We start from the raw sequence: 22,010 nt of genomic DNA, 5'->3' as shown, positions 1-22,010 counted from the left end.
AGTAACAATAACATTGTTACAACATGATGGTAAAATTTCCTAGGGGACCCTAAGGGTTTAAAGTTTGGTCACACATGGTAACACATACATCTTTTGGTAAAACAATATTTGCACTTCTTGAAACAGGACTGTCTCTAAAAATGCATACAGCTGGGAGTAAATGAGTAACTACAAGCAAAACTGTGCTTTGTACATGAGGAGTAAGGTTGTTGGGTTCTTATTTAGTCTATAAAGACAGATTCACTGTCACGTCTCCCAGGTTGCTATCGCTATTAGTTTTTTTTTTTCAATACAGGAAATTTCCCAAAAGATAACTTGTTTTATCAGCAGCTATCCAAAAAAGGCTTTATATTATTTTGGCGAGGTTTTGATTTAGTTCCTGTTGAGTCTTCTGGAGAAGAAGTGACAGTAACTCTCCCCAATAGGGACCAAACAGCAAATGGATTTTTTTGTAATCTATGCAAAACTTCTAAAAAAACATGTTTTCAATTAACATGATTTATTACTGACTCTGTAAGGAAGTCTGATAAACTTAAGCTGTCATTTTTGGAAGTGTTTTTTTGGAAGCAGTCTTTAATGCATTGTGAAAGTTGCTAACTGAGGAGTTGCAGGGAAAACTGAGGTTAGCCTTCGAGCACTCTATTAAGTAATGCCAACCCATAAAATAGGTGAAATGTCTTTTTACATTTTTTTTTCTTTGTACTTCCTTTATACAATGCATTAGAGGAAAACACCAAAGAGAACACAAACATGTGACCATCTGGGAACCCCAAATGCATTGACTGGTTCAGACACGTTATTTATCCATTTAAAGATTTGGATGGAGACTTTTGCATGCTATGCTAGTTGGTTGAATAATTTCTAGGATATAGCTGTGTAAAATGCATCATTAAATAATTTCAAGAGTTAAGTCTGATGGTAGTGCAGAGGTCTAGAAAATGTTACCAGCCATATACCAGTTTATAAACGATTATTCTTATCAGTCAGTGTTATGAACTGATAAACTAGGAACTCCCAGGAACCCTGAACCCTCAGTGTCTCCAGCATATAATGTTGGGTACCATGTTTCATACTGAACAAATGGTTTTGTGGGAGGGGGAAGGCAAAGACATTTGGAGAAAGTTGACAATTGTGAAGCATTTACATGTTGATATATCCAGATAGAAAGTTTTTGTATTGAGCTGAAAGAATCTAAGCCTTTAAGGTCAGGATCAATTGATTATATATTTTGGGTTAATGCTTATTATAATCATCTTATGAATGAACTAAACCTTCTCTGTCGGATTCTTTAAAATGCTTTGGAAATCTACTTTGAAATTGCAGGGTTTCCAACCTAATTTCTAATTTTTCATGAGCAGAAGACCAAAAAACTCGGGACACTCACATTTGTTTAATGGGCACAGCAACACACTCTATGGGGCAATTATCGGGAGGATAAGTTATGGGCATGGACACACATTTTGCATTTTGTTATCCCTGTCTGTGTGCACTGCTACTCCCTTTGTTACTATCCTATCCTATTAAAACTTCATTATTATAAAGATCAATTTCCCAAAATGGATGCAGATACTGGGGACTGATTGGGCCAAGGGTCTCCTTGTAAATTGGTCAGGTATAATCTAAGTAATGCACCAGGCCAGCAGTAAATAGCTCGGAAATAGAACTATGTGAGGGTTGAGTTCTGGGCTGGGGGTGCTCCCATGCTGAGAAAGATTAAAATTTTATCCTTTGAGACTGAGACCCGTAGTGCACTTTTCACATGTCCCCCTTGGTTTATCAGGCTTAGACAGGCCACTCAGATTCAGTATTGTAACAAAGTCAGCTCAGTGTTTCCTAGTATTCAGTCGTATCATCCTGTCATGGTTTAAGAAGTTGGCAACCAATGTCAGAGTGTGGCAGCCTACAGGCAGTTTGTGGCACTGTGCCAGTTAGTGAATCTGGTATAAAGGTTGATTCACTGGAACTGTAAGTGTCTAGTTGCTTTGTCTGCCCTTCCTCCTGACTTCTCATGATTGACTGATGATCTGTTATCTTCTCTCTTACTAGCACCTATTCATATATATATATATATATATATATATATATATATATATATGTATATTCCCCATGCAAATGATATCATCAGTAGGTGTCGAATTAGCTATAGACAGGAACCACAGAACCCTGAAAAAATGTAAAATTTTTAAAGTGGCAGAGTGATTGTAAAAAAAAAAAAATCTCCGTGGCTAAAATATAAATTAAAATTTATAAAAATTCAATTTTTTGCAACTTCCCTGCAAAAGAAGATGCATTATTTAACTGTCCTACTTCCCATCAGTCAACAGTTTCAGACATTCAACAGTATCAGCTGCCTTTGGTTCCACTGGCTAGCCATGTTCTCACTACTTTCCATACAACAGGTGAAAAAGGAATCCAATACTCCTGAAAGTGTGTTAGGTGCTTAGATTCTCCTTTGCTTTACAAGAGTGAAAAAACACTGAATGGGTGGTGGGAAAATATTTCTGTTCTTTTGCAGAGCATTTTTTGTTGAGTTTCACATGTCTACCTTTAGCATGCACAAGTAACTCTACCATATAAAATATAGTAAGGAAGCAATAAAAACAATATAAACATATTGCCACTCTCTTCTCAAAACATGGCATCAAAATAACAGATTGCCAGTCTGTATGATAATATAGTAAAACATATGTACGGTATACAGCTCCAGATAACAGTGCATTCATATGGCAAGAAAGAGTTAATTGGATTGTTAAAAAAGCCTTTGAACCCAATGAGCTACTCCCCCCCCCCCATCATTTCTTATGTACATATGTGTATATTTATGCATGTGATCATGTTTGACAAATGTTTAATTTGAATTGTCTTGTCAGCTGTCATTTGCTTATTAAACAAGTTGCTAACATTTAAAGACCCAGACTCCCTTAGACAGTAGAAAAATATTTTTCTTTTTCAGATTTTTCTAATTCTCCCACCACACTCCCTCCTTTTTTCTCTTCCTTTTCTTCCTGTCAAGTTCTCCGTCAGGCTCCAGTTTCAGAGAAATATTGATGTCAAATAATTTTACCGCTGGGGGCCTTTGGCATGAAAGAAAATTAGGTTTCTGTTTATGTTCTCTCACTATAGACTTGAGAATAAAACAAAATGATCTAAACGAATAGTTAACAGTTTGACTGCCAGGAGTACCAGCCTATGCCCACTTTTTCTCCTTTGTTGTAGTGACTGAAAGTCATTTGGAGACATGGATGTTTGCCTTTTTGTTATAGCACTGGTGGCTTTTTGTTATGTCAGAGGTTTGGCAGATGTGTGAAACTTTATAGTCAGAACATAAATATTTTAGTTAGAAGAATCTGGAAAGTGTTCATACTTAGTAAATATAAAGGAACAGGGGCACAAAGCAAATTGCTTGACACTATTGACTCCTGGAGCTGGGATGGTTACCTGGCAAGTGACCATGCAATCGTTTATTGTTATTGGTATATCTTAAAAGTGTGTTCAAGGTATCTAAAAAAACATTGGACCAGATTTATCAAAGCTCCCCAAGAATGGAGAAGATAGACTTATATAGGTGAGCCTGCTTGATGCAACAAACCTCGAATGGATGTCCTAAAATAATTTGCTATTTTTGGCAAATGTTTCCAATCCTGGACCTGATCCATTCCAGATTTGCTAGATCACCCAGGTTGGTCCGTGATAATCTACCTTCTCCAGTGTTAGAGAGCAGTGATAAATCAGACCCAGTTAATGAGACCGTCTTCAAATAGCCCTTCTTCCCAACAAAGTATACTCACCAATCCATGGTCCTTTACAACCCCCACATCAGGAGTTTATTGTTGATGGTGGCAGCACTTGATGGCAGTGATCAAGCCTGGCGATTAGTTACATTGGGGGGGTCACGTGCATATATTTGTTTGAGACCAGTGGACCTTTTTTCTCCAAAGTGTCAGTATGTCTTGAAAATTCTTGATGCCATATTGGCTCATTATGTCGATAAGCTCTGTTTCCTGCTTTGCAGGTATACACAATAATGCTTTACTACATATTGCCCATGCAAATATGTGAGTGGAATGACTTCCTAGAACAATGTTCTTCCTTTGTGGCTGATACTGAATTAAGATGCTGACAGCTCCTTATGACTAATTTACTTATCTCTCTTAATGTACCAACTTTATGGAAGAGCAAGCAATGGTAATTTTCTTTAGGGTAAATACAAACTAACCTCCTTACTAAGGATCATTCTATTTAATCAGACATAGGCGAGGACTTTCTAGCATGAACTAGTAAAAGAAAAGCTGGATTTAATGCTGTAAGTAGCACTGTCGCTTTCTTTAAGACAGTTTTTAGGCAACGGCCATTTTGGGTATGATTTAAAAGCTAAAGCGCTAGTAATAAAACTAAGGCAGTTATATGCAAACCATAAACAAAACTGCAGTTTTGGCAAAGTCAGCAGGGTGCTACTGGTTTACTTTACATTTTTACTTTAAAAATACAAGTTTACCAGTAGGAGTGATCATAAAAATGGCCATATATACTTATATGATTCTCAATGCACAAACAGTTAGCTAAGGGGGTATATTTCAGCCTAAATATTAGACAAGTAAACAAATAACCATTTACTTGGAGTCAGCAAGGAATTATGGGAAAGACACCACAGCAGCAGACACTGGCTGCTACAATGGCTAAAGATCTTACATGGAAGTGTAACTATTTAAAGCAAAACATCGTAATATAAAGATCAAATATATATCATTATTTTACCTGGCAAAAACATTAAAATTGAATATAGAAATTCCCTGTCTGTCAGCTCAAATGATCTGTGATTAGACAGTGGGAAACAACTCGTTGATGAGCTCATCTCTTTGTCACTTCTTTGTCGCCTCCAATCGGAATGATCCTTGTTAGCATATGATTGTCCACTTGTGCTGTTTCTCCCTCCCCCAGCTCTGCTGTGCAGAGACTGCAAGAGGCTGACACAAGGTCAATCTTAAGACAGGATGATTGCATTTAAAATAAAATGAAAGCTGTATTAATGCTTACAGAGTTGCATTAATGTGGAACATTGGGCCTGATTTATTAAAGCTCTCCTAGGCTGGAGAAGATAGTAAAGCTGGGTGATCCAGCAAATCTGGAATAGATCTAGGTAACAACCAAGAACAAAACAGAGGAAATACTTAGATGACTGCTTTATTGAAAGAAACAGTTGACCAAGGCTAAAATGGATCCTGTGAAGCCCAGCTACAAAATAGGTTATTCTTTGGTTATTCCTTGATGCAACAGCTTTCAGTCTTATTTTTCACTGTGCTGTTTGTAAAAGTGGATACATATTGGGACTCCTCCTATTTCTGGTATTCGAACAGTTGCCAACCTTGGATCCTAAAACATTACACAGACTTTTCCCAGATGTAATATTTCAACCACAACATGTATGCTTTAAAAAGTTAAAAACACACATATATTTTTGCACCTCCACCCGACCATACTACAAAGCTATTTTAACTACATCCATGGCTTAGTTCACTCTTTTTTTACTCACTCTTAAGCAAGTAGGATTTACTGGACTTAGTTTAATGTTTTATAAATTCTAAAAGAACGAGATTTTACTACATTTATTACTAAATGAATCAAAGCTATGACGTCTTCTTGAATGGCCATTTAACGAGCTGTAGGGGTTGAGTAACCAGATATTTAGAAGTATTGACTAGCTTAGTGCTAGTAACATTCAGTTTTCAAAGAAACCATGGATTTCAGTATTATAAATGTAATTATGAAACTGAAGTAATTTTAGGACAGAAGTATTCACAGTTTTTAGTCCATATACCCCTAAAACTATAGGGCAGATGTTGGGGCCCACACAAGAAACTCACACCATGATTGGTGGTTGAGGAAAAAGGGCCCGATAACACTGGTGGTCAGTGTGAAGAATGTCCCATTACAGAATATGTGCGAAGCAGAAACTGCATGTTGCCAAAACAACCCCTAGCAACTTCTGGAGGAACCTTAACATTCTACAGAACCCTGGCTGAAAAATTGTGCCCTAGACTGTGCATTCGTTTTTTGCAAACATGTTTATTTTCACTCCAGTTTATTGTATGTTATATTATTTTTTGTTCAATGTATATTCCTATATTAAATATAGGCTGTAAGTTTTAAAAATAGCAGCTGTATTACAATGACCACTAGAAAATAGATATTGTTGACCTATATAAAATATGCAAATCTTGGTCAACAACAGCGGATTTGGATACAGTAAACTAAATTTGCTGTATTTTGCTTACCAACATTGTTCACTGTCAAATATTGTAAATGACAAAGAGTAAACTGATATTGTCTATTAATAGTCCATTCCCCAACAAGTTTCACTCACTGATTCATGAGTCCACCATGGGTAACCTTTGGTGTAGGGTCATCCCAAAGTTTTGCCATATCATGTCAAAACCAGAGTTTACCTATGCTGATGCTATCACTGACCCATTTCCCCACCTCAGTTTAATGATTGGCCACTAAAGGGCAAGCTCCGTCACATGGTTGAGGTCACATGTTCTCCCATATTAACAACCACTCTCCCAATTTGGACAAAAATAAAAATAGGACAAAAGCTCTAAAGTAGTGTAAAGATGGTATAATGGGCGTAAAAAGGGCAAAGGTGTGTTGGCTATCATATCTGGATATCTTTAAGTGCCTCCAGTCTAAATCAGATCAGGAAGCTATGGATAAAGGTTTTTGGGATCCTCAGTTTGAAGCCTCATTAAAGCAGACACTAATGTCAATGTTTTATTTCATCTTCCTCTACAGATTTTATTCAAGATGTCCCTGGGACGTAGCACTTTATTCCTTTTGGTGGCCCCTATGGGATCTGTGTCTGGAGGTGGACCAGCTGGAGGAGCGTATCCTCAAATGAAATATATGAATCCAATGATGAAAGGGCCATTGGGTCCACCCTTCAGAGAGGGGAAAGGACAATATTTAGGTAAGATGAATTTGGAATCGACACAGATACTAATATTAGTAATAATGCTTAAATTAGCCTAAAAGCTTGCTTTGAATAACTAAACTATTTGTCATGTCTTACTTTGACTTTAAATAATTTGATTTGTAAATAATTTTAATAATGTATCATTGGTTGTATTGAGGTATAACAATAGCAGGCTCTTAGTAATATTCCAATTAAAAAAATGTATTTTATTTGTTTGAATCAAAACTGTCTTAGGTTGAGATAATTGAATTAATTTGGGTAATACCTACATCTTTAGCAGTGATCCCCAACCTTTTGGCTGCTCACAGACCACTAAATACACGGACTCCGGACCGTGCATGCGCGGGGAGCTGTGTGTCACTCAAAGGGGAAGAAACTTCCCCTAGAGTGACGTCATGATGCCAGAACCCACTCACTCTCCCATCGCAGGTCTGAGCCTGTGTCCAGAGACACAACCAGCCCAGTGCCCTGAGCCTGCGATGAGTACGGGAGATATTGTCTGTGGCTCTGGCTGGTGCGCCCCCCCCCAGTAGGGTCCTTCTCCTGACCCCACTGAGGGGGGGTGCACCGACCATAGCTGCAGCCCACTAGTGGGCTGCAGACCGGGGTTTGGGGACCCCTGATCTATAGTATAAAAGGAAAGATAAAATTGGCAAGATTTCTTTTTTCTCTTTTTTATTTCTGTAAAAGCAGCTTAAAGTGCAGTAACAGTAATCAACTTTTTTTATTTTACATAAATCAAAACAATAAAACACTACTTCTGGTTTGTTGATCTGGCTTTTGGTGCTTTGCTGTTTGTCATAAGTCCTAATTTATTTTGTTTGGTTCATGTTTGCCATTATTTATTAAATCATCCCAGAATCAACAACCAAACATTCAATAATCAATTGTCATCTTCCAGTGCATCTTTGAACTTGACTGCTTGGAAATGGGAATTCTTAGAAATCTTAAAACACTTGACATTTTGACATCCTGGCTTTACATGTTTGCAGTTCAAATTATCAGTCTGGTGCCATCTGCAGGACATCACCATACTTGCATGTTCTAAATGTGGAGGAGCTTCTATATGCAATAGGTTCAGTTTTGATGCACTGGCCCTCATTTATTAGTTCTCCAAGGCTGGAGAGAATACACTTTCACCAGTGATGCTGGGTTATCCAGCAAACCTGTAATGGATCTGGTCCAGAACTGAAAACATTTGCTAACAAATAAGTAATGACTTTTAGGAAATCCATTCCAGGTTTTCTGTATAACCCAGCTTCACTGATGAAAGTGTATTCTCTCCAGCCTTGGAGAACTTTAGTAAATCAGGGCCACTGATCCACATCTTTTCTGTATGTTTTAACACAAAACATGCCATCAAGAACGAAAATGTGAATGCTTGTTCAAAACATCACAAAACAAGTTAGCAACAGGCCAGTTTGTAATATTAAGCATGTGTACTGAGATACCAAGCATGCTAATGCCAAATAAAATTCCATGTGCCCTGGCTAAATAATTAAAACTTCTAGGGAAGTCAAGCGTAGACATGAAACTAAGGAAACACAGTTACAATATAGAAGGGTATCCCAGAAAGTTTAAGTTCAGTTAAACAACATTACAGGACAGAGAAAAACTAAACCATGTCTTATAGAAAGATATTCAGAAACTTGTAAAACAGGGAGAGTTTTATTGTGAATATTCAGTTTAATAATCAATTACTTTTACCTAACTGGTCAGTTTTTGTCCTGTAAAGAAGAAAACAATGTTGAGATATCAGACCTTAATAAACAGGAGTAATTGGAGTAATAAAGTCTCCAGTTCTAAAATATAACTGGGAAAAAACTCCTGGTCTGTGCAAAATATCTGAGGATCCAAGAATGATGTCATTCTGATGCACATGACCTGACAAACATGTGGAACCAGAAGCATTTGTAACTTATCCAATTCATAATCATCAATAAAATCCTTCTGCCAGTGTAACTAATAGTAAAATGTACAAAGTTTTATTCTCAATTGCCTTGTACACATGTAACAGAAACTTGCAAACCTGTATTAGAAAATTATAGTCTATCAACAGGAATGACCCTGCTACCCATAAAGGCAACCAACAGGGACTAGACATGTTTCAGGTATGCTTTACATTTGGATAACATAGATTTAGGAAGATTAAAAACCTCATTCTATCTTGGATATAGGTGGTCTGGACTCAATTGCTGAAAAAATTGTTATGTTGAGAATTTCAAAAGTTGTTGAGAAAAACCTGTTTACCTGTTTTGTCAGCCAGCAGAATGTCAAAGTTATGTTCCAAAACACAAAAAAAAATTGTTCAGATAATGAATAAAACATATTTAAGACAAATAAAAAAAGAAAAAGCATCAAACTAGTACAATGAGGAAAAACCCATATGCATGATTCTCTCAAAATAAATCAAACTGAAGACCATGGTAGATAAAACTTTGTGGCTGTATGATTCAAAAGCCATATACAGATGTATTATCTTTGCGATTAATGGTCACCTGCTAAAACATCTCAGCAAAACAAGGATTTTGCCTCAACAACCTCACCATTAAGAGCATTACCTATGAGAAAGGAAGAGTGCTCTTTTCCTTCTGAGTAACAACTGTCTTGGTCCTCATATACGGTAGTAGCAGCACTCCCGAGGCAACTTTCCTCCGTCTGTGGGTATTATATACCAAAAACCCTTTGCTTCATAATTTTAAAAGCCCACTGCTGCCTTTAAGTATACAGAAGCCAAGCAAACAGGATTAGATTAAAATATTGATTAAGATTAACCAATAAAGTGCATGTACAAGATACATTTTTAAAGCAAACGTGTCAATTACATAAATTTATACCTATGTTGTTACCTATGAACTAGCTGTGCTTGCTTGTAGCTGTACAACACACAGCCAGACTGACCACAGAGAGGTCCTACAATTGCTCCTAACCTACTTTCTAAGACTTCAAATCTTCATGTGTTTTCCACTGTAATGCAGGGATTCTCTTACTTGGGTGTTGCATGGTCACATCTGATTAACCTACCCACTTATTCCACAAATTTGAGGAAATAGGCTGTATTGCGGTGTACAAGCACATTTGGCCTCTGAAAGAAATACTCTGTCAACCACATTGCTTCTTTACACTGTTTGTAACTACTTATCAACCAAATTACTATCAGATTTTGTCTTGTTCAGTCTCAGGTTTATTTGAGTTTTAAACAAGTATGACTATAAAAGTATGAATATTTAACAGCAATGTTTTCATATATTTTCGCTTTACTCAAAAGAAGAGGAAATTCCACTTTTTTGTCTGGTATCTGGTAAATGCTCCTAATCTGCAAATAATGTAGGGGAGTGGAATCTGAAAAATGAGAAAAACAACATTGTGAATTACTCAAATGACCACGTTTATATTATGTTACATTCCCATCGTGAGCTGCCTGTCCAAATGCTTCCAGGGTGAAGTATGACTGTATGTCTGCGTCTTTCATAAGTACAGGATGGGAATGTGAAACAGCAGCCCATTCAAAATCAAATTATATTTAGCAATTAAATTCAAATTCATCACATATGTGGATGTGTGCAGTGGTGTTTATTTGGAAAATAAATGGGAATTTTGAGCAGAGAAAGGCTGCTTTCCTTTTATGGGGATTTAAAATACAAACAGCTCTCACATTTAGTTTTATGGCTAATTTGGATGTACAGCAGAATATGCAGTCTTGGCATTCTTTGGAGACTAGTTCTCCATTTGTATGCCTTGCAATCTATATATAGTATGGTGGGCATTAGGGCCTCCTTTTTTAAAGGATTAATACTGTCATGAAAAGAAAAATAGCTCTGAGCATGATTCATTTATCATCATAAATGATCCCATAATATGAGAGGAGAATTCTTCATCCTGGTATTGGTTATATACAACGGATATCAGAGGTGTGCATTCATTACATTACACCCTAATGTCAAATGTATTTTAGGAATGCATTGGGTTGTTGTACACTGCGTTTTTGTTTTCATTAAATTTAGGATTATATAATAAAGTTAAAATTATTTTCTTTTTAATTAAATGTGAAATACTACAAATGAAATAATAATGTTTACCACTAGCTGCCAGTAGATGGCACATTTGAATGTTGACATAAAAAATCGTTCAGTAAATGTTTTACTTTATTTTATCCTGCGTCATATTAAAATAAACTCAAACTGCAGCACTGGTTGATTGATGTTGTAGTCTATGTTGTTTTTGCATCTATTCCCTAGGCTGGCCTCCTGCCCATGAGAGATTTTAACACAGACAATAAATCAGCATTTTTTATATATCGGAGCTGGATACATGTATTTGTCAGGGTTGTATGTGTACTACGCATATGGGCATTTTTTGTTTTTATAAGGCACATGTCTAATATCAAACTATGTAAACAATATTTTATTTAATTTTATTTTATTAAGTTACCTATTGGGCCAGATTACATTAGGCTTTACATCATTGTCATGTCATGTCAAAAGGTAGATGTGTACTGCTCAGAACAAAAACAGCTTGAGCAAAGGCTACAAATAAGCATGTGACATAACTTTGTAAAAATGGTGAACTGCAGAACTATTCTTTATGCATAACATAAATTTATGACCCATTTTATTTACTTGTGTCTCATGCAATGTGACCCAATCATAAATTACACAAAGTTTCATTGTGCTTTACAACCAAAGTACACCCCAATCAAAAGGTTTTAGGGGTTACATGTTTTACTTTTGTTCATACAATTTTTATACAGCACCTTTTTTTCCAACTATAACCTCAAGCTTGAATACTTATCCTTAACCATACACAATAACCTGGGCACATTCAAGTATTACTCAAATCCAACCATAATGTATTATATAATACTCGAAAAACTAAATCAAAAGTTATAAATAAATATATTAATAAATAAAAGCTTGGTTATACAATAAACTCATAGTCAGGTATACTATTTACAAAAGGAAGAAATTCAGCACCATTGCAGTTCTTTTTAGTACTGTTCTACAATACCAGTACAAGAGAATTCGTTACCATCTCAAAATATTTAACAGAGAACCTAAGGGTGACACCTGAAGATCTGCTCATGCAAGTTTATGAAGAAGAAAAGTGTTGCTCTAAAAACATTTATGCCCTTCTTAAGAAAACAAACTGTTAATAATTTGAATTAACATTTCCCTAAAGGAGAACACTGAATGTCAACTCAGTATCAGTGTCAACACTGAATGAAAACTCTAGGAGAACACTGAATGTCAACACAAACATTATCCCAGTAGAAAAAGTAAAAGAATAATAATGGTGTAGTTTTGTGGTCAGTTATTGAGGATCAGATAAACTCCATCACTTTCTTCATTTCTGCCAAAAATCCACAGCAATGGCCCTGATTTATTAAAGCTCTCAAAGGCTGGGGAGGTTACACTTTCATCAGTGAAGCTGGGTGATCCAGCAAACATGGAATGGATCTAGTCTAGGATTGAAATCCTTTGCTAACAAATAGGAAATTACTTACCAGCTTCACTGATGAAAGTGTATCCTCTCCAGCCTTTGAGAGCTTTAATAAATCAGGCCCAATGAATTAGAAAAATAATGACTTAAACTGAAACGACTTTAAACATGGCCACATCAGAAGCAGGGTTTTTAGGACACAGTATACCAAAATCAATAGGCAAAAATGTAATGGGTTGGAAAAACTCTTAACCATATACCATGGCTTCATTAGTCACCACAGAAAGATATGAGCTGAGAATAATGAGATAGATTAGGTTAGCTAATTTTAACTACTTTACAACCAAAGTTTCACCCAATTAGAAGAGATTTCAGGGGTTCATTGTTCTACACCCTTAACCTATATACAGTAACCAGGACACATTCACTCACCTCTAACTATAGTGTAATATTATGATGGCATAATGAGTATTTAATATTCTTACCCATGAAAAGTTTCTACTGTCTGCCTGTAACATGCCCTTAGGTAAAATGAGGACATAGCAGCTCATAACCATGGTGTACAGTAAACATACTTTGTTCATAAACTGCAAAAAAAACATTATTTCTGCTAAATAGAAGTAAAAAAAAATATATGTATTAAAAGACAAAATTTTGTTGAAAAATTGCACCCTTTATAGAGCTTTGAACAAGTCAAACTTAATTATGCCTACTTCTATGTCCATGGGGTTTTATATCTGGGATATGTTTATTTCCCTAGTGATTGAACTTGATGGACTTATGTCTTTTTTAAACCCGACTTACTATGTAACTAATTAACCAACAAAACCTGGCAAATAATACAACCTGTATTTGATCCACTTCCAAATTTGATAAGCTGTTCAGTGTTTGGTGCCAAGTATGCAATGTCATATTTGAAGCCTAGTCTAGTACAGAATCATATCTGATGATCAGTATATTTTGCAGCACCTTATCAGTAAATTGATTTACTGTACACCTTTTTAAACTAGTGAATAACAAAACATCTCTAATTGGTTAACATGTTTTATCTTTACAGATATGCCCCCCATGCTTCCAATGGATCTTAAAGGAGAACCTGGGCCAGCAGGACAACCAGGACCAAGGGGACCCCAAGGACCACCGGGACCCCCAGGGAAACCAGGAGTTGGAAAACCTGGCTTACAAGGACAACCAGGCCCTGCTGGTCCTCCTGGCTTTTCCAGTATTGGTAAACCTGGTTTACCTGGAATGCCTGGAAAAACTGGACCAAAGGGATTACCCGGCACAAAAGGGGAGCCTGGAATGAGGGGTGAGCTAGGGCCTAGAGGGTTGCCTGGTTCTCCTGGTATTCCTGGTCCTTCAGGAATCTCTACTAATGGAAAACCAGGTGTGCAAGGTGCTCCTGGGCAACCAGGTATTAGGGGTGAACCAGGGCCAAAGGGTGAACCAGGACTCCGTGGAGAGAAAGGAGGTAAGGGAGAACCTGGAATTGGCAAACCAGGCATACCTGGAACTAGAGGACCTACAGGCCCTTTGGGACCTTTAGGACCACCTGGCCCACCGGGAAATGGAAAACCAGGTCTTGATGGATTACCTGGGGCTCCTGGAAACAAAGGAGATGTGGGTCCACCTGGGGCACCTGGAGTAGGGGGACTGCCAGGACCTCAGGGTCCTCCAGGAAAACCTGGAGTTGATGGCATTGGTAAACCTGGCTTAGATGGATTACCTGGAATACAAGGACCATTAGGTCCTAAGGGGGAACCAGGCATTCGAGGTTTGCCAGGTTTACCAGGATCTCCAGGATATGGAAAACCCGGTCTACCTGGTTTGAAAGGGGATAGAGGACCTTCTGGGATGCAAGGTGGAATTGGAGAGAAAGGAGAGCCAGGTTTAGATGGTGAACCAGGTGAACAAGGGCCACAGGGAATAATTGGGCCACCAGGGCTACCTGGGGTAATGGGATTACCTGGAAAAAATGGATTGCCTGGCCTAAAAGGTGACGTAGGACCTTCTGGTCCTCCAGGATCACCAGGCCTTCCAGGAAATCAAGGTCCCAATGGATTTGTAGGTAAGCCAGGAATACCTGGCGATAGGGGTCTTCCAGGTCCCCAGGGACTGCAAGGACCAACTGGACCAAAGGGAGAGGGTGGGTTGATGGGACTTCCAGGTTTGCCAGGTCAGGTAGGTAGTCCAGGACATAAAGGAGAGGGAGGCATTCCAGGACAGCCAGGTCCTAGAGGTCCAGCAGGTATTCCTGGGCTGCAGGGGTCATTGGGCCCTTTAGGCCCACAAGGGCTACCAGGTCCAAAGGGGGAGCCTGGTTTACCTGGCCTTCCAGGAAATAGCATAACTGGTGCACAAGGTCCTATTGGCCCCCTGGGCCCACCTGGAGTTCCAGGTGCTCCTGGTTTAAATGGGCAGCCTGGGCCACCTGGTCCACCTGGGCCACCTGGTCCTCCAGGAATATATGGTGATGGAACCATTGCTGGTCTACATTTGCCTGAAGGAGGTTCTGTTGGGATTGAAAAACCTGAAAAGCCTCAGTATGGCACTGGAGAACTGTCTGCTAAAATTGCCCCTGCATTCACTGCCATCCTAACTACACCATTCCCTCCATCCGGCATGCCCATAAAATTTGAGAGGACTTTGTACAATGGTCACAATGGTTATAATCCTCTTACTGGAATGTTTACTTGTACAGTTCCCGGAATCTATTACTTTGCTTACCACGTACACGTAAAAGGCACCAACATCTGGGTTGCTCTGTATAAGAACAATGTGCCGGCTACCTACACTTATGATGAATACAAAAAAGGTTATATGGACCAAGCGTCTGGAAGTGCAGTACTAGAACTTAAGGAAAATGACCAAGTTTGGGTTCAAATGCCGTCAGATCAAGCCAATGGATTATACTCAACAGAGTACATTCATTCTTCATTCTCTGGCTTCCTTCTCTGTCCTACATAATGAACAAATATTTTCACCCTTAGTTATAAACTATCTTTTAAAAAATTACATGCAAAACAAATGAAAACGTATCTATGCATACATATATATCCACTGGGAAAAAAGCACATAGAAGAAATGAATACATGTTTGAAAAGGTCAAATTGAAGCAAGATCTTTTAAAGTTCCTCTTCTGATAAAGTTTGCAATAAGGCAACATTCTGACATAGTGACCTAAAACAGCACAAACCTGTGGCACAGATGGCCATATCATGCAAAATGATGCTCTTCCGCATAAACATTATGGAATTTACAGATGTTCCCAAATTATTGTGTTTTGTCTTTGTAATTTATCTGTATCTGCAACATATGTTGATTAGTATTGTAGTTGTGAGAACACTGCACTTACTCAATGTAAGCTCAATGAGGATGGGTATGCCAAGATGACCATAGTTTCAAACTTTCTGTATACTGCCTATTAAGAAATGTACACTCTTTATATTTTATTTTTCATGTTTTTCTTTTTGTATTACATATGTAGTGTTGTGTTTGATGACATCATAAAAGGTATAAAGAGGTCAGAATTACTTGGGGTTTAGTTCTCTACAATACAAAGATTTAAATAGAATATTTAACTAGGTTTTGTTTTTTTTACATTGTAAACTAAGTAAAAAGTTACTTTATGCAAATAAAAAAAGATAAAATGGAAGTTCTGCTGTGACACATTTGGCCTAGGTGAGAGCCTTTAATAATTTTTTTTTGTATTTAGATGCAATGCTCTCCTCAATTGCTTAAACTTAATTGCATGAAACAGTACATTCTAAATTATTACAGCCCTGATTGATTGATCTTTCATTGATCTTCAGGACTCATGTTTAGCAATAAATTAAATGGCTGAAAATCAACAATATAAGGATTACAAACTCTATTTAGCACCACAATTTACTTCTTGTTTGTGTTGTTTGTAGTGTTACATTGGCATTTTTTTTAAATAAATTGGTCAATTTTATATTTTATTGGTGGATGCTAAACGGTATTAAAATTTGCTTTCTGTACAATTGCACCTAAAAAATGAAAATGTGAAATATTAGTCCATGCAAAAGGCTTTGCCTGGCAGATAAAAATTATTTTTTAGAGGGGCGAGGAAAAAAAAGTAAAATATTTAGATCAAGTTGCAAGATGGAGTATACTGACTGAATAAATGGAAAACCTGTATTATGCAGGCCTCATTCACAACTGTATCATCTTCTTGCAATAGAACGTAATTTGTCATTCAATGAAACCCACCAAAAAATTTCACATCACTGAACTCCTGTATTTGTAATTTTGTTTTTATTGTGTGTTTTACAAGCATTTTTGCTTCCATAAATGTTTTCTTCCTTTGACATTTCCACTATTGGGGTATACTGAAAACAAACAAATATATATTGTACGTGCATGTTGCATGTTTGTATTTTTTTTTTTTCATATGGGACGGAAACATCATTATTTAGTAAGTTTAGGGTTGAATTCACTTGTGAAATAGGCATTTTATTTCAAATATTTAACTTTTTTTCTACAAAATCTAATCAAACTGCAGTGGTTTTACATTTTAAAGAAAATCAAAATAAATAAGGGATAATCCCAGGATTTTGTAGGGTAAAAATTGGGCAGAAGTTTACCTAATCATAAGGTCACATCTTTTTCAGTAAACGGGATTTTTTTAACCTAAAAGCCTTACTCAAATAGATTGAGCAGTTTGGTTCATTTAACAAATCATCAAAACATTTTTTTGTTTTTCTATTTGTAGTTTTCTTTACCTAAATATATTTACATAATCAATATAGTTAGAATCTTTTATGTTGCAGCAGTGATTCCAATATTAGGTCTACCTGCTCACTTTTTAAAAGAATTACACTAAGAGAGTAAACATTTTTCACACTTGACTTTCTGCTGAAGATAGGCAGTGACTTCCTACTTAGAATACCAGCTAATCGGTTGTTTTAACAAATCTGCCCAATGACCCCAAACTATTGGCACTTGAGGCTCCCTGGCTTTCTTTAGCTACCTTTAGAAACAAACAGCTTTACTGATGCTTGGTAGCTTTGCTGTTATACAGTATAACTAATAAACTAGCTGATCAGTGTTCTAAGTGGATCCCTACTGGCCACCAATACCTGCAGGAAAAGTATAGAGGCTTTTTACTTTCTTGTAGAAGCAAGAAAATTTTCAGTTTATACTAAGCACTGTGTACTTTATTATATGAATCCCATCTGCTGATACAATCACTCGCTCGCACTATTTTATGGCAGTTGTTTATAAAGGCTGATCAGCTTTTTCAACATTATTATACTTGTTGTCTATGGTACCTGGCCTAGTTTATAAATTCACTTTTTGAATTACATCCTGAGGCACATAGTCTTTTTATTGTATTCACAAAATATATGGCTTCCATGACAATCAAGTTTTAAAAACTTTTAATCATTAATTGCATAAGACATTTGAAGCCTACTTGACTAACTTTATGTGAACGCTATTATGTTTTGCACCATGATAGAATCTTGACTGTTGTACAATGCATTCTAAAAAAAAAAAAATAAGGCAAAAAAAAAATTTAGCAGATGTATGTCTCATGTAATTCTCATGATTAGATGTCTCATGTTTAGATAATTCCATTGTATGATGCTTATGTTATTTTATTTTTGCGTGGGTGGGCAGGGACCTTCTAATGTTTCTTTTCACCATTCAGTGCCTTTTTTAAAAAAAAAAATAAAATACTGTTTATTGTATTCTTCTTTTTATTCAATTGTTTAAAATGGTGCTATGCCCTACTTAGCAATGTTATGTATTCATTTAGTGCAATATTAATCTCAATATTGACATTGTTTTTAAATATATCATTCCTGTTTGGTCCTGCTAATAGCTTTGGATTTGTATTGATTATGCTTGAATTGTAATTGAGTAATAAGGTTTGTTACTTTGCATTTGATATTAGCCATGTCACTGCAGTTTCAGGCTGTGAATATGCCATTATCACAAGTATATGTCTCTAGAACTACTCTGGTGGTGTTCATAAATGTGTCTCCATATAGAGTGCAGGCACGGTGCCGCATAGAGCATCCAAAATCTATTATTAGAAATAATTAATTTTCCCCAAATCTAATACAGGACAATTTGCCTACAAATCCGCATTCTTTCTGATTCTAAAGAGGACTGTAGCAACATCAATCAGAGCTGACAAGCTTAAACTGTTGTAGTCTCAAGCTGTTTCTTGGAGAGTCCTTACCCAGATAAATGTGCCTAATAAACTCCAATAATAACCTCCAAAGTCATCTGTCTAATATGCCTGAGCATTCTCACATATTTATTTACATGTCTGTCTCAGTGATAATTTAGGAATTTACTATGGTAATATAAATAAAGGACAACTGCATCTAAAAATCAGCTTTTCAAAGAGCCTAACACAAAGAAAAAAGGCAATAAAAATGCTTTACCTTTTTGTCCACATACTACAGTCTTCTTTTTAACTAAAATCAACAAAATGGTGGCTACTTACATCCTTACTAACTCACCCACCAGGCTCCTGAGGAGGAACAGGTACACAGGAAGTACTATTCTTTGCTCTACAAGTCCTTATATTCAATGACCTGAGGAACTGCCCTCTTCCGGCTGTTTGTCCTGCCCACCTGTTAGTTTATTGGGGAATATATGGAGGGCATTACTGAAAGATAGGGTTATGAAGATAGAGAGGTAGAGCTGGAAATACCTACTAAACAAGCAATATTTTGAATTTGAGTTTGTCACCTCCCCCCCCCCCACCTTAACTTACTCATTGGTCAGCTGAAGTTGGTTGAGCTTCTCAGGTGTATTCCATGCTAGGACTTGTAAAACACAGGATAATACAACCTGTGTTTTTCCTCGGGACCCTGAATGGTCTAGTAATGGTGTAATCCTTGAATAAATCTTGTGCTAGGCTTACTACAATATTGATTTTTAGGTCAAAGGTGCATTGTCTATTATTTCTCTAAATATTATAGGAACGTCCTAATTATAGTAATTGGTAATGCTAGTATTTGGCTTTCTTGGTTTTATGGTAGCAAGATTTTTGTATTTTATAATCAACTTTTATTATCAGGAATATATGAAGATTGTTAGCTCTGCGAAATGTGTAAAAATATGTGCAACACATGAAAATTAGCATTTATTTAAACATACAAACATTAGATATTGATTTAAACAGTGTCAAGAAATATGGGCACCTTTTTTCATTTAGTTCAACAAAAATATAAATATATATAATGGTACACTCTAGAAGAACATACATTTATGGCCCCATACATTTGGAGAAAATAGATCTCATTACAACTGATTAGACCAGTCCATAATCCTCCATTTTATTTTATTATTGGAGTCATTCTTTGGTAGATTTGCTGCCCAAAATCACAATTGTTTTATTACAATGCAACTTCCTGTGGTGGTTCCTCTCCTAAAATACTGTGTTTGGTTCTTACCAAATATATCTACATTTATAATGGAAAAACTACACTCTTTGATTCACTAGTCCGCAGCACATAATTTCAGAAGGTTCCGTGTTTGATTTTTTGTTTTTTGGCAAATTGTAGGCCAAAGATCCAGAACCCAAAAATGGACCGGGACAAAATGTTGAAATCCATGATAGATCGAGGGAAGGTGAGTGCAATTGCAATCAGGCAGGGACATCACCTGTTCCTTCTACAATAAACAGCCTGCCTGATTGCAATTTTCTTACTGGTTTGGTCCTCTTTAACCTGTGGGCACTGTTTCTTTGGAGATCTAATGTTTGCATTTTCAAAATTTCAAAAACAACAATTTTGATGACATGTACATAATTTTTCATATGGCTGCAGCTACAAAAAAATAATGTGTGTTGCAAAATATCCACTATCCCATTGCCAAATATATTGGCTATATATTTTTGCCAATGTCTGCCAAAACTGCAAAACTCTGCAGATAGCCAGGAACAGCAGAGTTATAGATATTGCATGCTCTGCTCCTAATTGAAAAGTTAAAAAGGAAATAACCAATGCTTATACATAGTTATTAAGACTGACCAAGCACTGCAAGATCTTTATTTTTGTATAAGGAAAAAGACCCAGCTCTACTTATTGTTAGTACTGTAAGGGCTGCATTTTTTCTGCAAGAAATACTTTGTATGTTTGAATTGCTAAATTTGCACATTGGAAAAAGATGTTGTCCAAACATCCAATTGTAGTTGTTTGCTATTTATTTTTGATACTTACATGAATATTGAATAGTCATCTAACAAGCTAGTCTTGTAACATTTCTATTGCATTGTGTTTTAATAATAAAAAAAGAATGAAAAAACACACACGCAAATGATAAGACTGTCATCACAGCTGCACTGTATGAACTTATGTAGGAGCTAAGCTTGCCAAGTAATAATCAACCATCATTAATCAAAAAGACAAATATATTACTTGAAGCCGTTCCCAACAAAGAGTGATACTTGTTCACTTTCCACCAAAAATATTAAGACAATTATGAATTGAATCATTCTAAGAAAACCAATTAAAGTAATGGTTTGAAAAGCAATCTAAAGAGCAGTTCGGCAGAACTCTAGAAGCTGTCGTCTGACACATGGTTATAAATGGTGTTCTACTGAGGCTTTGCCCTGTTCTGCACACTATCTGGGCCCCCTGTCTGTGGGTGGCTGAAACAGTATTTCTACTGGGGGGTTTTCCTGTCCAGCCAGAGCCGACTGCCTATGTTTTTGCTGACTGGATAACATAGAGACAGTTTCCTAATAAAATATCTGAACTCTTTCCTGTCTGCAGTTTTCTTTGTGGGAATGAGGTGTGTGTGAGAGATGTAGGCAGCTGTTAACTTATTGCAAGCCTTGACTGCTCCATAGGTGTTCTCAGTCTATAGGGGTATGCATTATCAGAGTGCCTGAATGATTCAGTGTATTATTATAATGCAAGAAAAAGACTTAGCAGCAATGCGTTCCACTTCAGAAATCTGAAAAATAGTGGAAATGACAAAATCAAACAGTGATGTTGATGTGTATAGTCATCTTGTGAAACCTCATGTCAGACTCTATAATCACCATCAATAGCTTGGATTGTCATATCCACTTCTGGGCTCCAAAGAGTACAGTACAAAGTTGCACCTTTATTGAACGAACAATAATATCTGAAACATCCTAATGAATGAATGGATCAGACCAGCACACAGCACAAACTATATCAGGTTTTATGGCTTTCCAAGTGAAAAATTACAGATTTTGCCGCACTTCTGTAGTGCCACCCTTCCTCCAACAGATCTGTCATCCATTATTTGTGAGGCTATCCCACAAAGGGCATAAAAAACCTAGTAATGTGTAGCTCTATGGCTTCTGTTAAATTGGATGTTTAAAAAGTTGTCTTGTAAACGTGCATTTGATATGCCTTTAAGGACTAATTTGGGGACTATTACTTCTACTGACACCAAAGATGTGGCACTATTCTTTCAACTCACACCACACATGTCAAGGCACTATTCCCTTGCCTGAAACCATTATTTATGGTACAAATCCTTTCTTTGACACAATGAATTGGGAACTACACTGATCACATGTCAGTCAAACTCACCTGCCTAGAATTGTTTGGATTGTTTTGGGGCCCCACAAGGCATAGAC

At 36.8% G+C, this 22,010-nt stretch overlaps 1 protein-coding gene across 1 annotated transcript in view; it reads left to right on the top strand.

The window, feature by feature from the left end:
* COL8A2 (collagen type VIII alpha 2 chain) overlaps positions 1 to 21,156 on the top strand; it is a 70,403-nt gene extending 49,247 nt beyond the window's left edge. Inside the window, exons 3-4 of the mRNA XM_072420119.1 lie at positions 6,790 to 6,964; positions 13,467 to 21,156. Of these exons, the coding sequence (XP_072276220.1) occupies positions 6,802 to 6,964; positions 13,467 to 15,376 (2,073 nt within the window). The 5' untranslated portion in view covers positions 6,790 to 6,801 and the 3' untranslated portion in view covers positions 15,377 to 21,156. The remainder of the gene's footprint in view (positions 1 to 6,789; positions 6,965 to 13,466) is intronic.
* Positions 21,157 to 22,010: the final 854 nt, after the last annotated feature.

The sequence above is a fragment of the Pyxicephalus adspersus genome, chromosome 1 (assembly GCF_032062135.1).
Source record: "Pyxicephalus adspersus chromosome 1, UCB_Pads_2.0, whole genome shotgun sequence".
NCBI classification, from domain to species: domain Eukaryota; kingdom Metazoa; phylum Chordata; class Amphibia; order Anura; family Pyxicephalidae; genus Pyxicephalus; species Pyxicephalus adspersus.
The sequence above is the reverse complement of the archived record's forward strand: the minus strand, read 5'-3'. Positions and strand labels throughout refer to the sequence as shown.